Source organism: Ruditapes philippinarum, unplaced genomic scaffold (genome assembly GCF_026571515.1).
Source record: "Ruditapes philippinarum isolate M1 unplaced genomic scaffold, ASM2657151v2 ctg3189_1_1_1_1, whole genome shotgun sequence".
Lineage (NCBI taxonomy): Eukaryota > Metazoa > Mollusca > Bivalvia > Venerida > Veneridae > Ruditapes > Ruditapes philippinarum.
Genome location: NW_026855426.1, coordinates 51,945 through 69,696, shown reverse-complemented (window position 1 = coordinate 69,696; position 17,752 = coordinate 51,945). Strand labels below are relative to the sequence as shown.

At 32.5% G+C, this 17,752-nt stretch overlaps 1 protein-coding gene across 1 annotated transcript in view; it reads right to left on the bottom strand.

Moving 5' to 3' along the window:
- The window catches only part of LOC132743273 (uncharacterized), a 44,067-nt gene that overhangs the window by 8,012 nt on the left and 18,303 nt on the right, over window positions 1–17,752 (bottom strand). The window contains exons 5-7 of the mRNA XM_060731805.1: window positions 15,150–15,274; window positions 8,547–9,038; window positions 6,778–6,974 (exon numbers count right to left, since the gene is read on the bottom strand). Coding sequence (XP_060587788.1) covers window positions 6,778–6,974; window positions 8,547–9,038; window positions 15,150–15,274 — 814 coding nt within the window. The remainder of the gene's footprint in view (window positions 1–6,777; window positions 6,975–8,546; window positions 9,039–15,149; window positions 15,275–17,752) is intronic.

The window sequence follows — 17,752 nt, the reverse complement described above, 5'->3', positions numbered from 1 at the left end:
AAATTGTGGTCATGTTTAATATGCTTATATACAGTTAACATTCTGTTGTTCTCTAAGCTACGTCTTCATTGATTACCTCAAATTTAGCAGTATTTTTCATGGTGTTCTGGCACTACCAGTAAATGGAGTTAATAATTGCCTGAATTCAATTTATGATTACAGTTTTTGACACCTTCCTCATGAAATTCACAGGGGGTAAACAATTAAACTTTAATTGATCTAAATTAGTGCCAATAACTATAAGTTGAAAGGAGCCACATAGATCATTTCAAGCTCAAGGTCGAGGTCATTTCAACCTTTTTAGTATGAAAATCCATTGATTTATAACAAAGTAGTATAGCCAATTATAGCTATAATCAGTGAAAAAAATGGATCAAAGACAGAAATAGCCGGATTGCATTTATATACCTTATATCACAAGGCTGTGATGTTATGAGAACTATCTACAATTGACCAATGCTGTCGAAAATTTAACCAAGTTGACAAACAGGAAGTGGATGAGCGACAGACCTGAAATCATATCCCATGGTATGTGACCATGTGTTAATGCTGTATATCAAATATCAAGAGGCTGTGATATGCAGTTGCTGAGAAAAATGTTAAGAAATTTCCTATCATTGACCATTAATGTTAAAAATTAAACTAAGTTGGCAAACAGGAAGGGGATAAGCAGCAGACCTGAAATCAATTCCCATGGTATAGGACCACATGATAATGTTGTATACCAAATATCAAAAGGCTGTTATGAAAATATTTTACCCGCCTGCCTACCCGACATTCACCATACTAAACCCGGGCTTGCACCTGTGCAAACCAATCAATAAAATAACTTGACCTTCAAGGACAAGGTCATACATATGTCAAGGTCAATTTGAGTTTGATATTCATGAAGGTCCTGACCTAAAAGATATTGTGTCTTAATATAGTTATTCCATTTATAGAAAATTTCAAAAATTTGACCTTCAAGGCCAAGGTCATTTATGAGTGAAAGTCAAGGACTGTCTGGTTAACTTGAACATCCTATCCTAAAATTTTGTTATACTCAAGTTTGAAGGCAATCCATTTCAAAAAAAGTACAGCCACTAATAGCAAAAAACAAGCAAAATTTAGATATTTGACCATTTATGAATGAAGGCCAAGGTTAGTCTAATCTACTAAAAGACTTTGTCTCAAGGTTTGTTATGGCCAAGTATGAAGACAACACACTAACAACTTCAAAAGTTATGATCAAGGTTCAACTTTGCAGACTACCGTCAACTAACGTCAACGTGACTATAAAAAAAAGTTGAGCTAAAAGTCTATTATTTCTTGCTGCAAAGTAGATCATTACAGAGTTTGATTTTTTCCGTGACATAATCTTTACGACTTATCCAGGACAGTCACCTGTACCTGATTTCCCTGACAGACACAGACGTCCTGGACCAAAAAGGTCCAAAATGTTATAAAATAAATGCAAGGTTAATGACTGATACTATATATATATATATATTATATATATATATATATATATATATATATATATATATATATATATATATATATATATATATATATATATATATATATATATATAGGAATTTATTTATTTCATTTCCAATAGGCTAATAAGCCCATGAGGACAACATATTACAAACATAATATATATGACATGACAGAGTAATGCATGATAATGATAATAATACATCTCTTTTTCAAATATTTGAAATATAGGAGAAGGTTGAAACTCAACCTTAAAATAACTTCTCCAATAGAGGAGAAACAATTATTCAATACAATACATTATAATATATATGCAATCATGGGAATAGTACTCCAATTTTTAGTCAACCTTTATCGAAATCGAAAACAAAGGAGAAAAGGTCAACTCATTGGCTATTCGTGAAACATCATCATCAAAATAACTGTAAATTGATTGAAATATCATTAATTATATTCTTTTCTCTTTGAAACTTTTAGTATTGAATTTTATATCTTGAAAGGAGTAATATTTCCACTGTGCTGTGGCAACCAAAAGAAGAGAAGAAGAAAAATGCTGAGATATATACATTATTTTACATGTATCATTGCCCGTACATAACGTTATTTCTAATAGCAAAAGCGTTGTATACATATATTCCTAAATTTCTAATTACAGTTTTGTTATCAGATTTAATCAATTCTAAAAACTTAAACATATTAGGTCTATTCCAATAGTATCTTGGTATATACTTTTTCCTTAAATCATTGTAAAGATAGCATTCAATTACAAAATGAAATTCATCCTCCAATAAACCACATAAGTTACATTTCCTTTCATTTATTTCAATTCTTACTGGACGTGCCCATCTACCTGACTCAATTTGTAACCTGTGTGATGAAACACGCAATCTAGATAATGCTTGGCAAAATTTATTCATTGAAAAACATTCAAGATATGGCTGACTTTGGAAAGATGCTATGTTTCTGTAAAATAATGCTCTGCTTGAATCATTAAGTCTACTATGCCAGTTTTGAATAAATTGATCTGTTAATCTTTGTTTAACTGAAGATAAAAATAATTCAACATCACCAACATTTTGCTCTAACCAAGCATCATAAAAACCAAGAGAACATAATAAATTTTTAACCATTGAACACCAGTTTACCTTACGCTCATCTCGTTCAAAATCTAATTTTAACATGTTATAAATCAAATAAATATACTTATTTTGGCGTGTTCTTAATATCTTTACCCAGTATTTAACAATGTTCATATGATGAATAACTTGTAAAGAGGTTCTACCCAGTTCTCCATAAATGAAATCATTTTGGGTTGTTTTTTTCACACCAAGAATACTTTTACAGAATTGCAAATTAACTCTTTCTATTGATATATCATTAGTAAAACCTAATATTTCACTACTATAATTTAAAATTGGCATAACTAATTTATCAAATAAATCGAGTTTATGTCGAGGTGGTATGTAAGTAAATTTATATAAGTATTTGTTTAACTTAAAAACTGCTTTCTGAGCTTGGCCCGCCAGGGTGCTTTGAGCTGTGCTTAAAGACCCACCACAAGTGAACACTACACCTAAGTATGAGAATTTGTTAACTATGTCAAGTATTTCACCATTATAATAAAAACAAAAATCACTTGGTAAACGTCCACCTTTCCTAAAAATCATTACCTTTGTTTTTGATATGTTTACTTTTAATTTCCAAGTGTTACAATAATCATTTAAAACATTCAAACTATGCTGTAAATCTTCAGGAGAATTTCCAAAAAGAACAATATCATCTGCATACAACAGAAGGAAAATTTTAAACATATCTATATCTATACCATCTGAACCTCTATGTATCAACGTATCTTCTAAATCATTTATGAATAGAGAGAAGAGCAAGGGAGATAAACACTCACCTTGTCTTACACCAAGCATACATTTATATTCTTCACTAAGATTATTTAGATATTTAACACGTGATTTTACAGACTCATACATTGATTTAATGATATCTAAAATATTACCTCTAAGACCTAATTGTACCAATTTATACCACAAATTGTCCCTAACTATGTAGTCAAATGCTTTCGTAAAATCTACAAACACAGTGAAAAGCTGTTTACCTTGATTTAAAAAATGATTTATAAGTCCATTTAATACAAAAACATTATCAATGGTACTCATGTTTGACCTAAAACCCGTCTGAGCTTCTATGTATACATTGTAATTTTCTGCCCATGATTTTAATCTATTATTTATAATACGTGTAAAAAGCTTTCCTAAACAACTAAGAAGTGTCACCCCACGATAATTTTCGACATTATTTATATTACCTTTTTTATGCAATGGTATTACATAGCCATCAGACCATTTTTCTGGAAAATAACGGATTTCAAAAATTTTATTAAAAAGTTTATGCAAAACAGGTATAAGAACATCTTTTCCTGCCGTGAAAAATTCATTTAATATTAAGTCTGGTCCACCAGATCGATTACTTTTCAATTGTTTAATGGCATTTATTATTTTCGTCAACAGATATCATATTATTAAGTTCATTAAACATAACATTAATCTCATGATTCTCGTATCTCTCATTGAAATAGAGTACATCTTCATCCGGACTGAAAAAATTGCCATCCGGATTGTTAACCGCCTTAAAATATTTTTCAAATTCTGATAATGGTATATTTGATTGTTTTACACCTGCTAAACCCTTTAACATAGACCAGTAAATTTTTGCATTTTTACTTTTAGCTTGTAACAGTTTTGAAGTATTTTCATGATCAAAATCAAATCTACATTTCCGTAACACTTTCTTATATTCTGTTCTAGCAGACACCATATTTACTCTATTACTGTCTGTCGGCATTTGGCGAAAAATATTCAGCATGTTTAAAAATATCTGTTTTTTCTCATAACAGTCATCATTATACCAGGGATGATTATTTTCTGACCTACTAATTATATTTTCATTATTACTAACATTTAAATATTTTATACATGAAGGCGTTGCCACTTCATTGATAACCTTTTGAAAATCACTCACGCATAAATCTATGTTTTCATGAGACATACATGATGATATTTCATTTGATAGATGTTCAAGTTTATGCTCAATCTCACTACTTTTTAATTTTTCTAAAAACTGCACTTTCCTATCCAAATCCCAAACATATTTACAATTAATTGTTTCCTTTTGTTCATATGGCTCATTTATTGATACATTTTCAACTTTTTCAATCTTCAAAGTACATGACACAAGACAGTGATCTGATAATATATTCGGGCAATCAATATCAAAACTATCAACATACTTAAATAATTCTTGTTTACATAATATATAGTCAATAACACTACAACCCTGATTGTTAACGAATGTGTATTTACCTATGTCGCAATCATTTCCTAGCCTACCATTCATAATTCTCAAACCGGTTTGCCTACAAAAATCTAACAATAATAAGCCATTATTATTCACGTGACCATGATCTTGTGATCTCCTTGGTATTTCATTGTCACAAGTATAATCATCGGGCAATACATTTATACGTTCTAAATCAACATTGTCATTTGCTACATAATCAGACAGAGTAGAAGTTCGTGCGTTATAATCACCAAACAAGAAATAGTAACTATCGCTGTTTGATTTACTTTCAACATGTAATATAGAGTCAATGAGTCTATCAAAAATATTATTTTCAACTAAAGATTGTCGGCTGCTTCCATCAGGCAATACATAACATAATCCTATATATACATCTTTACTAATATTTAATTTTACAGACGATAACTTAACCCAAAGTATATCGTCCTGACTAATATAAAATAACGTGTCATCTGAAACAAGATCATTTCGTACATATATGATAATCCCCCCTGAATTTCTTTTACTGTTACTTTTAACTAATTTTCTATGCAACACAAAATGTTCAAAATTATATATATATGTTTGTGTTTTATTTTCTTAGTTTTTGTAGTCAAAAGAATAAATAATTTATTTTAGCAAAAGCGAATAAGGAAATAATCTTTAAAGTTTTGAAAGAAGTCTTTTGAGCAAAGTTAAAAAGTCTTCTGAAAAGTAATGAAGACACAAAATATTCAAATTTTGACCTTCAATAATTATTGTGACCTTGACATTGAGTCTGCCATGTTGCAGGATGGGATTTTCACATTTCCTTGTTAAGGTGAATATTTGAGCAAAGTTTCAAAAAATTCCTCAAGGGATATAAGATATATAAAACAACACACTATTGTCAGACATTTGATCTTCAAGGGTGACATTGATCTTCAGCTACATGCATACATGTACATAGAAGTGGCATAGGTTCTGCACATTGCCTTGTCGAGGTAAACATTTGAGCAAAGTTGAATACCGGTAGGTAAAGTTTGGTAAAGTTCAAATAAAAAATGTGACTGTTTTAAAACAAAACTTTTCTATGCTTTGAGCTGATGACCTAGTTTTTCTTACCAAAATGATTCATATTCAATCTCATTCATGGACTCATTTTTGTTTTAATTGGATTTTAAATGGAAAGTCAGGCAAATTAATGACAAAAATATTAAAATGATCTTATGAACTCAAATCACCCTAAAATGGCATTTTGTAAAATCCCAGGATGAACTTCTGTATCAAATTCTATATATTTTGGGTTTGAAGAGTAAATATATCTACATATTATGTTGATCAAAATTTAGAAGCCAACAGAATCACCAAGTAGTTTTAAAACAAGTTGTGTGACTTGAACAAACCCTGAAAGATACAATAACGGATATTGTATGATTGAAACAAGTCTAAGTTATTCATTAAACATGTTCTTTAATGTTTCTAAAGTTCACTGTGACAACTATTGTAAAATCTTTACCTGAACCATGTGGGTCAGGTTAGAAAATCATCATTTAACACTTTATGAGGAGAAAAGATTTGTTCCTGTGACTGCTTAGTGTTTTTATATTTAGGACATTTACAGAATAACGAATGAAAAAATCAAAAGGAAGAAGCGAAAATTTTACCTGTGTCTCCCTTTAAGCAAATGAGCGAAACCAAATTTGATATCTACGAAACTTCTTATTTGTTTTCATTTATATCTAAAATCATTTAGAAGTACAAAAAGAGAAATAATGAAATGGACAAAACTGCAAACTTGGTAATGAGTTTGATGCTACACAATGACTAGTGAAGCATTTCTCACACCCCTTATATTCTTTTATATGGTACTAAATGTCTTAGAATACATTATTACAAAAGACCAGAAAAAATACCACACTAAAACAAAGGCTTTTCTAAATAATTCTTGCAGATATTTAGACTTACCTATAGATAACAGTGTTAGGAAGAACTTTCACAGGCTGAAGTGGTAGGAATATCTTAGAAGCTAATTCTGGCATTTTATCATTTATTTCTTTACACATTTCAACACACGTTTTAAATCTTTGCTCTCTTTCACCACTGTTCCAGTCACTACCGACCATTAATATTGTTGATAGTTCATCTAAATTCTTTTTGCTCTTCTGAAATCAGAGATCATATCATTTTAAGAAGTGGTAGCTTAAGATACAGGATTTTAAATGTATTGAGGTCCATTATAAAAGCATTTTTCAAGATGAACAGTTATACATGATTCTATGAAGGTCCCTATAAAAGCATTTTTTTTTTAAGATGAACTGTTGACCTTAGTTTGAAAAAAGTCCTTCAAGGAGAGTAGAATTACAAAATTTATTTTTGATCTTACAGTCAGTGCTCTTTTCTGTTTAAGGGAAACAAAACCTGATCCTATAAAAGGGTTCACCCTTAAAGTGACCATGCTCATGTACATTTATTTATTTTGCAAAAAAACAAATTTCAGTAAATTATTGTTATAAAAGGTTATCCTAATTTTTGGCATATTATGCAGGTAAGTTTTAACCCTTTTACCCCATGAGCATATTGTGAAAAATTAAGCCGTTTTCATTGAAAAGCCTCCTGTTACAAGTTCAAACTGCTATGAAACTATGAAAAATACTTCAATACTTATCAAACTTGGCACAAATGTTGCCTTTGTAACGATATGCTCAATCTTAAATTTCCCGTTACCATGGCAATGAGGGGACACCTCAAAATTGCCAAAAATCACTATTTTGCATTGATTTTTTCCATCAAAATTGATTTGACAGTGCTGCAACTTCTCAAAGGATTGAGATTTAGTCAAATGCTTTTCAACATTGGTTACACATTACCTCATGATCAACCTGGTGTCATTTTTAGCCTCTAAAAAGTCCAAAATTTTCTTGGTGATGAGGGGGACTACCGCCCCCCTTCAAACCCCCCAAACAGAAGAGGGCACATCCCCCTTCTGGCAACCCCCTGATGTATCTTTTTGATAGGGGCAACGTCGAAAAAGTGATCACTTTTTAGCAACATTTCCCAAACAAAAAACAGTGTTGGGGGCCTAAATAGGGTAATATTTCACTGTTTGATGCCCAAAAAAGGGGGGAGGGTCAAAAGGCCGTCATTACACATCTATATGAAGTAAAGGCTTAAAGGGAATTTTTGAAAGAGAAAAATAGGGGGAAAATATTTACATTTTGTGGCGGGAATGGTGTCATATTTTGATTCTAAAATTTGTGAATTGAAAGCCCTGAAAGTTCAGACTTAGACAAGAGATGGCATAAGAGTTGGATCGTTTTTGCATATCACCATGCTTATGTGGACATTTGAGACCTGATGAGTCTTAAGAAAATCTATTGATGGGTTATGATTTATAGAGCAGACACAAAATGGTCATTTCAGGGTGACCTTGATCTTGAGCCAGCACAGAGTCAGCATGGATTCTACACATTGCCCTTTAAATCATATAAATAAAGACCATTTCATTACATTACAAATATCTTTGTAGTAATTTAAAAAAATACAGTTGTAACAAAGCTGAACTTCTTAAAAATGTTAAAATAGCCATTACAATATTTTTGGGGTTTTATAAAAAAATTTGTTATATGCTTTGATAGACTGACAAAGTCGTAAAAAATTGCAACCAATAATAATGATAAACCTACAGGTCAGTTTTTCACCAGATTTATGTATGAAGGCAATAAAAAGTATCTTACATCTTCTACTTCTGAAAGATTTGCTTTTGGTTTACTTTCAGTTTGATCATTCTGCTGTATATCTTCTAATGAATCACTGGGAGCAGGAACAATAGTAGGTCCTGCTTTGCAGGGACTCTTAGCTTCCTGTGATGGTAAAATAGGAACTACCCCTGTGCCCGCTTGCTCTGTGTGTTCAGGAATATTTGTTCCTGATTGCTCTGTGTGTTCAGGTATATCTGATATAAATGTATCATCATCAAGTGTCTGACTATTTATTGTGCTATAAATATCTGAATCACTTTGACTAAGAGCACTATCACGACGGCTGCGTTCAGTACATTGTTGATTTATTTTAGCTAAATATTCATTCTGTACTTTCAATATCTTTCGCAGACAACCATTTTGTTTTGTATCTCTCAAGCATTTTTTAAATTTGTTGTAGTTACCTTCACCAGTTTGTCTCACTAGGCGTACAATTTCTCTTGATTTGTCGGTTTTATTCTTTTCCTCCTATTCAAAAGTATAAAATAATAGTTTAGCATACATAAGAGTTGAGATGCAGCTATCTATTATAATTTATAATGCAACTGCTATGCCAACTGCCTGATAACACTTGCCTGACAATTATTTTTGATATCTGGTTAGTAACCTTATATAAAAAATAATCCTCGCCCATTTCAATTGACTTTTTTCAATAGCTTAAAATATATCTTCTCATTTTTACCTATCATCCTTTGAATTCTTCAATTTCATCTCTTATCCTTGCAAATGTTAAATCGTTAAGAACCAAGTTAATAAAGTGAAGTTTGTTTTGGCAAATGACATCATCACTGGTCACGTCATAGGCCTATTATAAACATAACAAATAGGCTAGACAGTTTTCTTCGAGAATAAGTAAATGTTTACTTTGTTTCGCCAGATTATTATTCAATAAGTGAAGAAATGGTAATAAGATGCATGTTTGTGTAGATTGTGTTTGATTTGAATTTCTTTGACTGAAAGTGAAATATGTGAACTTTTTAATTTGACATTTCAAGAAAAAAAGTGCAGTAAAGTTATTGTGATTCAAAGGGATATATTTTATTGATGTTTAAAGGTATTTTAGAATCTTATTCCAATACATTCTGTTGTTTCAGATATTACCAAAGGAAATATCTCATGTTAAGAGAAAAACGGCCACCATCTACAAGTTGATTCTAAGTTACAGAGGAGGCTGAATTTGTTTTCAAGGAAAAATGCCCCTTTCTACAAAATCGCCATTTAAAAGAAGATCATTTTGTTATTTTGACACTTTTATGTCCCTTTTCAGCCCATATCAGCCTCCCCTGATTAATTTGACAGTAGCATGTTTCGTAGTTTAGTACCAATATTTTAAACAAGAGAGTTCAATGGACCTTGGATAGCTGCATTAAGAGTTCTCATGGTTCAATTGTGTGACTATTTAATCATGGTTCAATTGTCATCTATATTTTACAGTCATAATTGAATTTCTTTTACAGCTTCTTTATTATTATTTCTTTCTATTTTTTGCTGGGTCAGTAAAACTTGGTTGTTGCTCTATTGATAACATCAGTACATCATGTCTGGTTAAGATAAATTTGTCACAGTTTGTTTGTCTGTTTTGTTAGATTTTCAGTCACACTGACACTGTATGGGTCATGTGGCATCTTTCCAGTTTTTCTGGTTGAGGAATAACACAGTTGCCCCTCTGTGCATTATTTTAGGCATGACAGCATACCTGAGTAAAACCTGCAACCCTCTGTCAGCTAGCTGAATAGCTTCCTAACAAGAAAGGATTCAAAGTATCTTATTGAATTTAAACCTACAGGAGTGAGAGTAAGTGATTTGAAGTTGGTGACCTTAACCAGTAGACGAGAGGGCCATGATGGCCCTGAAATTGCTCACCTGAATATTAAACTCTCCATGACACTATTCGGAATAAGTAATATTGAAACCTATGAACAAAGGCAGATATAAAACTAAATCTAAAACTGACATCACAATGTTCATATTTGTATCTGAAAAAATGCATGTGTAAGAACATTACTGGTTACTATTGTTAACGGAAAACAACAGTTGCAAAAGATGGGTACATATAAGAACAAGAGCACCGCTAGGCGGAGCATTATATGTCCGAAAGTGTTTTTTTTTTGTTAGTAAGGTTGAAACATTTGTAAGACATTGGAATTAAATACAGTATTACCTCCTTCAAAAAGCAATCCTCCTTTATAGCTGTATAACCTTCATATATATATATATATATATATATATATATTATATATATATATATATATATATATATATATATATATATATATATATATATATATATATATATATATATATATATATATATATATATATATATATATAATATATACAGTTGCTGTTTTCAAAGCACCACCACCAAGTTGTAGTTATGCTCCAGAAACCACAACTTTCAGTGTAAATATCATTGTGACCCTGACCTTTGACCTTATGACCCTAAAAATCAATAGGGTCATGTTTTGGACATGGTTGTTCATCCTATAAAATTTTACAGCTGTAGGTTATTAAATACTTAAAATAGTGACCTTGACCTTTAACCTTGTGACCCCAAAATCAAAAGGGGTCTTCTACTCAATATGAACAATCATCCTATGAAGTTTGAATACTGTGGGCTTAATAGAACTTAAGTTATGCTCCGGAAACCATTTTCAGTGTTAGGATAATAGTGACCTTGACATTTGACCTTGTGACCCCAAAATCAATAGGGGTCTTTTACCAAATATGGACAATCATCCTATAAAGTTTGAATACTGTAGGCCAAATGGAACTTAAGTTATGTTCCGGAAACCATTTTCAGTTTTAATGAAATAGTGACCTTTGACCTTGTGACCCCATAATCAATAGGGGTCTTTTACTCAATATGAACAATCATCCTATGAAGTTTGAATACTGTGGGCCAAATAGAACTTAAGTTATGCTTCGGAAACCATTTTCAGTGTAAGGGTAATAGTGACCTTTGACTTTGTGACCCCAAAATCAACAGAGGTCTTCTACCCAATATGGACAATCATCCTATGAAAATTGAAAACTGTGGGCCAAATAGAACTTAAGTTATTCTCCGGAAACCATTTTCAGTGTTTTAAGGTAATTATGACCTTGACCTTTGACCTTGTGACCCCAAAATCAATAGGTGTCTATTACCTAATATGGACAATCACCCTATGAAGTTTGAATGCTGTGAGCCAAATGAAACTTAAGTTATGCTCTGGAAACCATTTACAGTTTTAAGGAAATAGTGACCTTAACCTTTGACCTTGTGACCCCAAAATCAACAGAGGTCTTCTACCTAATATGGACAATCATCCTATGAAGTTTGAATACTGTGGGCCAAATAGAACTTAAGTTATGCTTCGGAAACCATTTTCAGTGTAAGGGTAATAGTGACCTTGACCTTTGACTTTGTGACTCCAAAATCAATAGAGGTCTTCTACCCAATATGGACAATCATCCTATGAAGTTTGAATACTGTGGGCCAAATAGAACTTAAGTTATGCTCCGGAAACCATTTTCAGTGTTTTAAGGTTATAGTGACCTTGACCTTTGATCTTGTGGCTCAAAAATCAATAGGGGTCTTTTACCCAATATGGACAATTACCCTATGAAGTTTGAATGCTGTGGACCAAAAGTTATGCTCCAGAAACCAAATTGCTAACGGACGGACGGACAGACGGACGAACGGACGGACGAACGTGCCACTTAAATGGACTAAATGGCCATTTCTTTTGTAATTTTCTTTTGTTTTATAGAGAGCCATGGTCCCTTATTCTATTGTTACGGAATGAACTCTATTGTTCTCTTTTGTTCTGTTTACTGTTAGATGGCCCTCTAACCCTATTTGGTTGCTCGGACAGATGGACGGACGCCAGGGAGTATAACATAATATGCCCGAAATTATTTCGGGCATATAAAAATCAATGACCGCCTGGGGTGGGGCCAATTTTGACCCCAGGGATTTTATTTGAACAAACTTTGTAGACACCTATAAGAAGATTTTTCATGCTGAATATCTAAGCTCAAGCTCTTTGGGTTTTTTAAAGAAGATTTTTACTATTATACATATAAACAAGCCTTTCCCCAAGGAATTTTGCCAGGAATAGGGGCAGGTTTTCGCAGAACTGGGGGTGGGTGTGGGAGGGGGTAGGACTCCTGTCACACGTTGAACTTTTTGCTATTTTCATGTTTGCTACATCAACTGTATTTAAGACTCTTCATAAGCAAAAAAGATATCAGATACATGTAACAATTCATCACACTATTATCATGAAATTAAGTAAACAACACAAAGAAAAAATAATTTGATTAACAATTTATATATTAACTTTTTATCTTCACAGTCCCTGTTTAAAATTGATAGTCTCTCTTTAAATTTGTGTGAACATCAATGTAGAAACTAAACAAGGTGCTGACCATTGAAATAAACAGGGATTTCACTAATATTTTTCAAAATAGAAGTCCCAAATCATGTTGAATATATTGTGGAAAATGGTAATATTACCCACATGGGAAAAACTGTATGATAGGTGATGAAAAGATCTGAATAATCATTTCTATTCTAATACCCTACATCATCAGATCATTGTGCTGTTTTCTTCCTGATTCACTCCTAAAGTAATTTTAATTAATAAACTACATTTTAAGTGTTATTACACACATTTTAACAAACAAGAGCAATCAGTGATCACATGTGTCGCCTCATGATGGCCAATTTCATGCTGGGACAAATTTTGTGACGGACGGACAGACAGACGGACAGTGCACAACTACACTTGGTACTGATCATTCCTGTAAAGTTTGGATAAAATTGCACCAGTATTTTATGAGGAGTAGTCCGGACAAGCTTTTGCGTATCTGGCAACACACAGAAAAAAACACTTTTTTATCAAAGAGCCATAACTCAACCAAAAATCATTCAACCGGAAAACCCGTGCAATATGCACAAGGACTTGAGCTACAGATCAATCCTGTAAAGTTTCATTGAAATTGCATTAGTGGTATAAGACAAGTAATCCGGACAAACTTTAAAAATAAAAATTATTAAAGGGCCATAACTCTCACAAAAAATCATTGAACCGGAAAATGCTGACAATATGCACAACTAGACTTGGTACTGATCATTCCTGTAAAGTTGAAAAAGTTTGGATGAAATTGCACCAGTAGTTTATGAGGAGTAGTCCGGACAAGTTTTGTGACGGACGGACGGACAGACGGACGTTCTTACGGGACAGTAATTATGTGGCTACTCTATTGTTCTCTCTATTGTTCTTTTTAGCCACACAAAAGAAAATAGCCACATAAAAGCATTACGGAATGAATGACATCAAAGAGAAAGAACAGTTACCTATTGTCCCTCTAGCCACATGATTACTCTCCTGTGAGTGCGGACAGACGGACAGACAGACGACGGAGAAGTGATCCCTATATGTCGCCACTACTCCGTAGAGGCGAAACAAAAATAGCTTTATTTGGTTACTTATTTAAATTATAAAAAATGGGATCGCGAAATATGTGACAACTGAAAATTTGTCTGTTTCCTGCAAAACACATTGACAATTCTAGTTGTTGTTGGTTTTGATTATATTAGTTTAAATTTTTTTTTTAATTATTTTAAGATTAATATTCATCAGATATTCCAAGAGGCATCATAAAACAAAATGTTTTAATTTGTAATTTACGACAAAATTTACTGTTGCTGATGTAACTTTTTGTAGACAGATTCTGTAACAAATTTCTTTTATTTTATTCAAACATGAGGACTCACAGTAACGAAATTGATTTCGGACCGCATAATTTTTATTCAGCCAGGACTAAGGACCGACGGACTATCGCATATACAACAGTTTTTTATATGGTGCAATTAATAATTTATACATCGCACCCTATAAACAACCTGTTAATCCGTTATCACACATGCTGATTGATGACTGCTGTGTTTACTGATTAATCATCGAGTCTGGGAAAGTCGAGCTAAAAATGTCAGAATATCAAGCCCACAGAAATAAGTACATATAAGGAAGTTCAAAATCTTCCAAGATCAAAAATTCATTTGACCACTATTTGTGACCTTGACTTGGAGATACAAACCTGAATCATGCACATTGCAAATTGTGTTAAAGTGGTACATATCTATTTCAAATAATTTAAAACCTTCCCAGTAGTCCCAGTAGTCTTTTCAAAATTTGATCTCTTTAAATTGGACACTGTAGGTTAAGCAAACTGGTTATTGTGTTCTGCTCATTGTCTTAATAATAGTAATCATTTGTACCAAGTAATGTTTCATTAAATTTGCATTAGTTTTAAAGATATGATGGCCTGACAGACTGATAGAATAACTGACAGACAGACAGACAGACAGACTGAGGACATAGGTTCCTCCCACTATACACCAGATGGTTAATAAGATACAACTTTCTGTTATGTTCTGAACTAATGCTTACAATAATGTTCCAAAGTGATATGTACTCAAACATATAGATGGAAAAAAGACGGATATGCTGAGGGTATAGGCCCTTCCTGCTATACAGCAGATGATTAACAGTAATAAAATACAACTACAAGCAATGTTCTAATACTTACAGTAATATTTCGCAATGGTATAAAGTCAAACATATGCCTTTCTGTGAAACGTGTATGAATTGACATCGGTTCCATATTTTTCAGTAGATACGTCAAACTACCATCCAATGCGTATTCGATCATAACTAAAGAGAAAAGTATTATATGATAAGCAGAGCAAATAGTTTTATGAAACATTTTAAAAAAAAGCACCAGAAAGGTGTACCAGAAAGGTGTGGCAATACATGATTTAATGCAAATTTGTTGAAGGATTATACTTGTCAGGAACATGTTTTAAATTAATTATCCAAATAAAACAACAAAGTTAGTTTGTAAATGATTTAAATTAAAAGTCAACAAAAATATTATATACCAATACTTCAAAAATATTATCTTAAAAAATAATCAAAAGGCTATGTTTAAAAAAATACTTTTGGGTTGTTGGATTATACATTACACAAACACAATTATATAGGTCAAATGGGGACTCTCAAGCTTTACTCATGGAGGAAGACCACAGGTGTCCCTCGGTGTAGTATCACATGTACAAGAGGGCATCTGAGTAGAACCACCAATGTTCTGTAAGCTAGCTGGATAGTTTCCTTTCATAAAACAACCTAATGTCTTTGGAGGGATGCAAACCTACAGAGAATGAATTCAATGACCTCTTGGCCACTGATGCCCTTACAACTTTTTAACTACCTCCATTTTCATCCCTACAAAAAAATTTGTTACCTTCCTTTACATCAAGAACATCAATATCAATAAAGACAATTTATCTTAATTTACATCAAGAACATCAATATCCATAAAGACAATTTATCTTAATGTTTATTATTTTACAAAGTTATGAATCTACTTTTATAAAGAACAACAACAAATTATCATAATATTGCAAGCAATCCATAAGTCCCCTACCGGTTAGAACCCCGTCAATATTCTGAAGGGCCATTGGTCATTTACTAATGTTTCAATTTTTCTATATTTAAAGTAAATTTGTTGGAAAATTCTTTAAAAGTGATCACAGGAAACAGTTTTTATGAACAGACAGACGGACTGAATAACACTCTAAAGTTAATATTTGAAACATCCCTGTTACCAAAATATAACATTTTTAAAAGCAAAATTCTTAAAGAGGAGATAACTCTTGAATTAAAGATGCAATTTCATAAAAAAATTCAGCTCTTTTTGACTAATCACAAATATTGTTAAGTATATTTGACATATTTTAAGCCTATTTGTTGCCAAGACAACCAATATTCTTTCAAAATAAGAACAAAAGATAAGACATGCATAATCTCCAGACTGCCATCTATCCATATGTCAAGTTTCATAAAAATATTTTCAATACTTTTTGAGTTATCACTGAATTCAGTTTATGTGTAAAATTTGCCATGTTTATTTTCAGCCTATTTGTTGCCATAGCAACCAGAATTTTCAACATAGGAAGGAAAGAAAAACACGTGCATAATTTCCATACTGCCATCTATCCATATATCAAGTTTCATAAAAATATTTTCAGTACTTTTCATGTTATCGCTGGATCCAGTTTTGTGGACGGACGGACTGACGGACGAACAGACGGACGGACAGACAGACGAACAGACGGACGGAGGGTAAACCTAAAACCCCCTCCGGTAAACCGGTAGGGGACTAATAAGCTGATGCTACCTTTCAAATATCTTTTTCTGAATACTATATGTTTGGAGGAAAAGACTGTTATGATGAAATCTTAACATAACTATAAAACTCTTTCGTAATTTACTACACCTCCCCATGGCAGAACCATTTTTCTTTTACACCAGGGCAATGTGTTTTTACCTACTGAAGGGGCAATTATACAAGCCAATATCTTAGCTGAGAGCATTGCAGTTTGTACACAAGAAGATTCAGGACTTTCCTATATCTTATAAGTCTATAAAAAGTAAGAGACTCAATGAACTCAATAACACATCACAGTCTCTCATTCAAAGTTTTAGGTTTTTTCACACACTTCAGAGGTTTCCTAAACTTTTCCAGTTTCATGTACAATTCTTTATCAACAACTCTGATTTCAAAGTGTAATACTCCTTCCAAAACAGTCAGCAAAACACTAAGGGAAAGAAGTCAAATGGGAATAAGGCAAGAGCTAAACCCAGAAAACAAAGAGGCCAAGGGAGAATAATGGTCTGAAGAGGGTAAGGGAGAAGACATGCCATACACATACTGTCTGATAGGGCCAATATTGCCTACTGGGCATGATTCATACAACTTATACCAAATATCTAAGCAGTGTTATTTAGAGAAGAAGAATTCTAAAGGTTTCATTTTAAGCCTTTTTTTAAGCTCATGTAAATTTAATTTGAATCAGACTGAAACCATTTGTGCTTTGGTAGAAAGCCATCTAAGCATAATTGCTAACAATTGGTCAAAATTATCAATTTGATTTATGAGAGGTTGTCTAAAGATATTGTAGCTGTTGACGCATTCTAAAGGTGAGCTGATAATGTTACCATAGAGATGATAATAAGATATTTCCTTAGATTTGTATTGATGACCTCGTTCTTAGTCCAAGATCACTCATATTCAAACAAGAAGTTATCATGACAGTGAGCAGTACGGTCCTGTGTTAAAGGAACTCCACT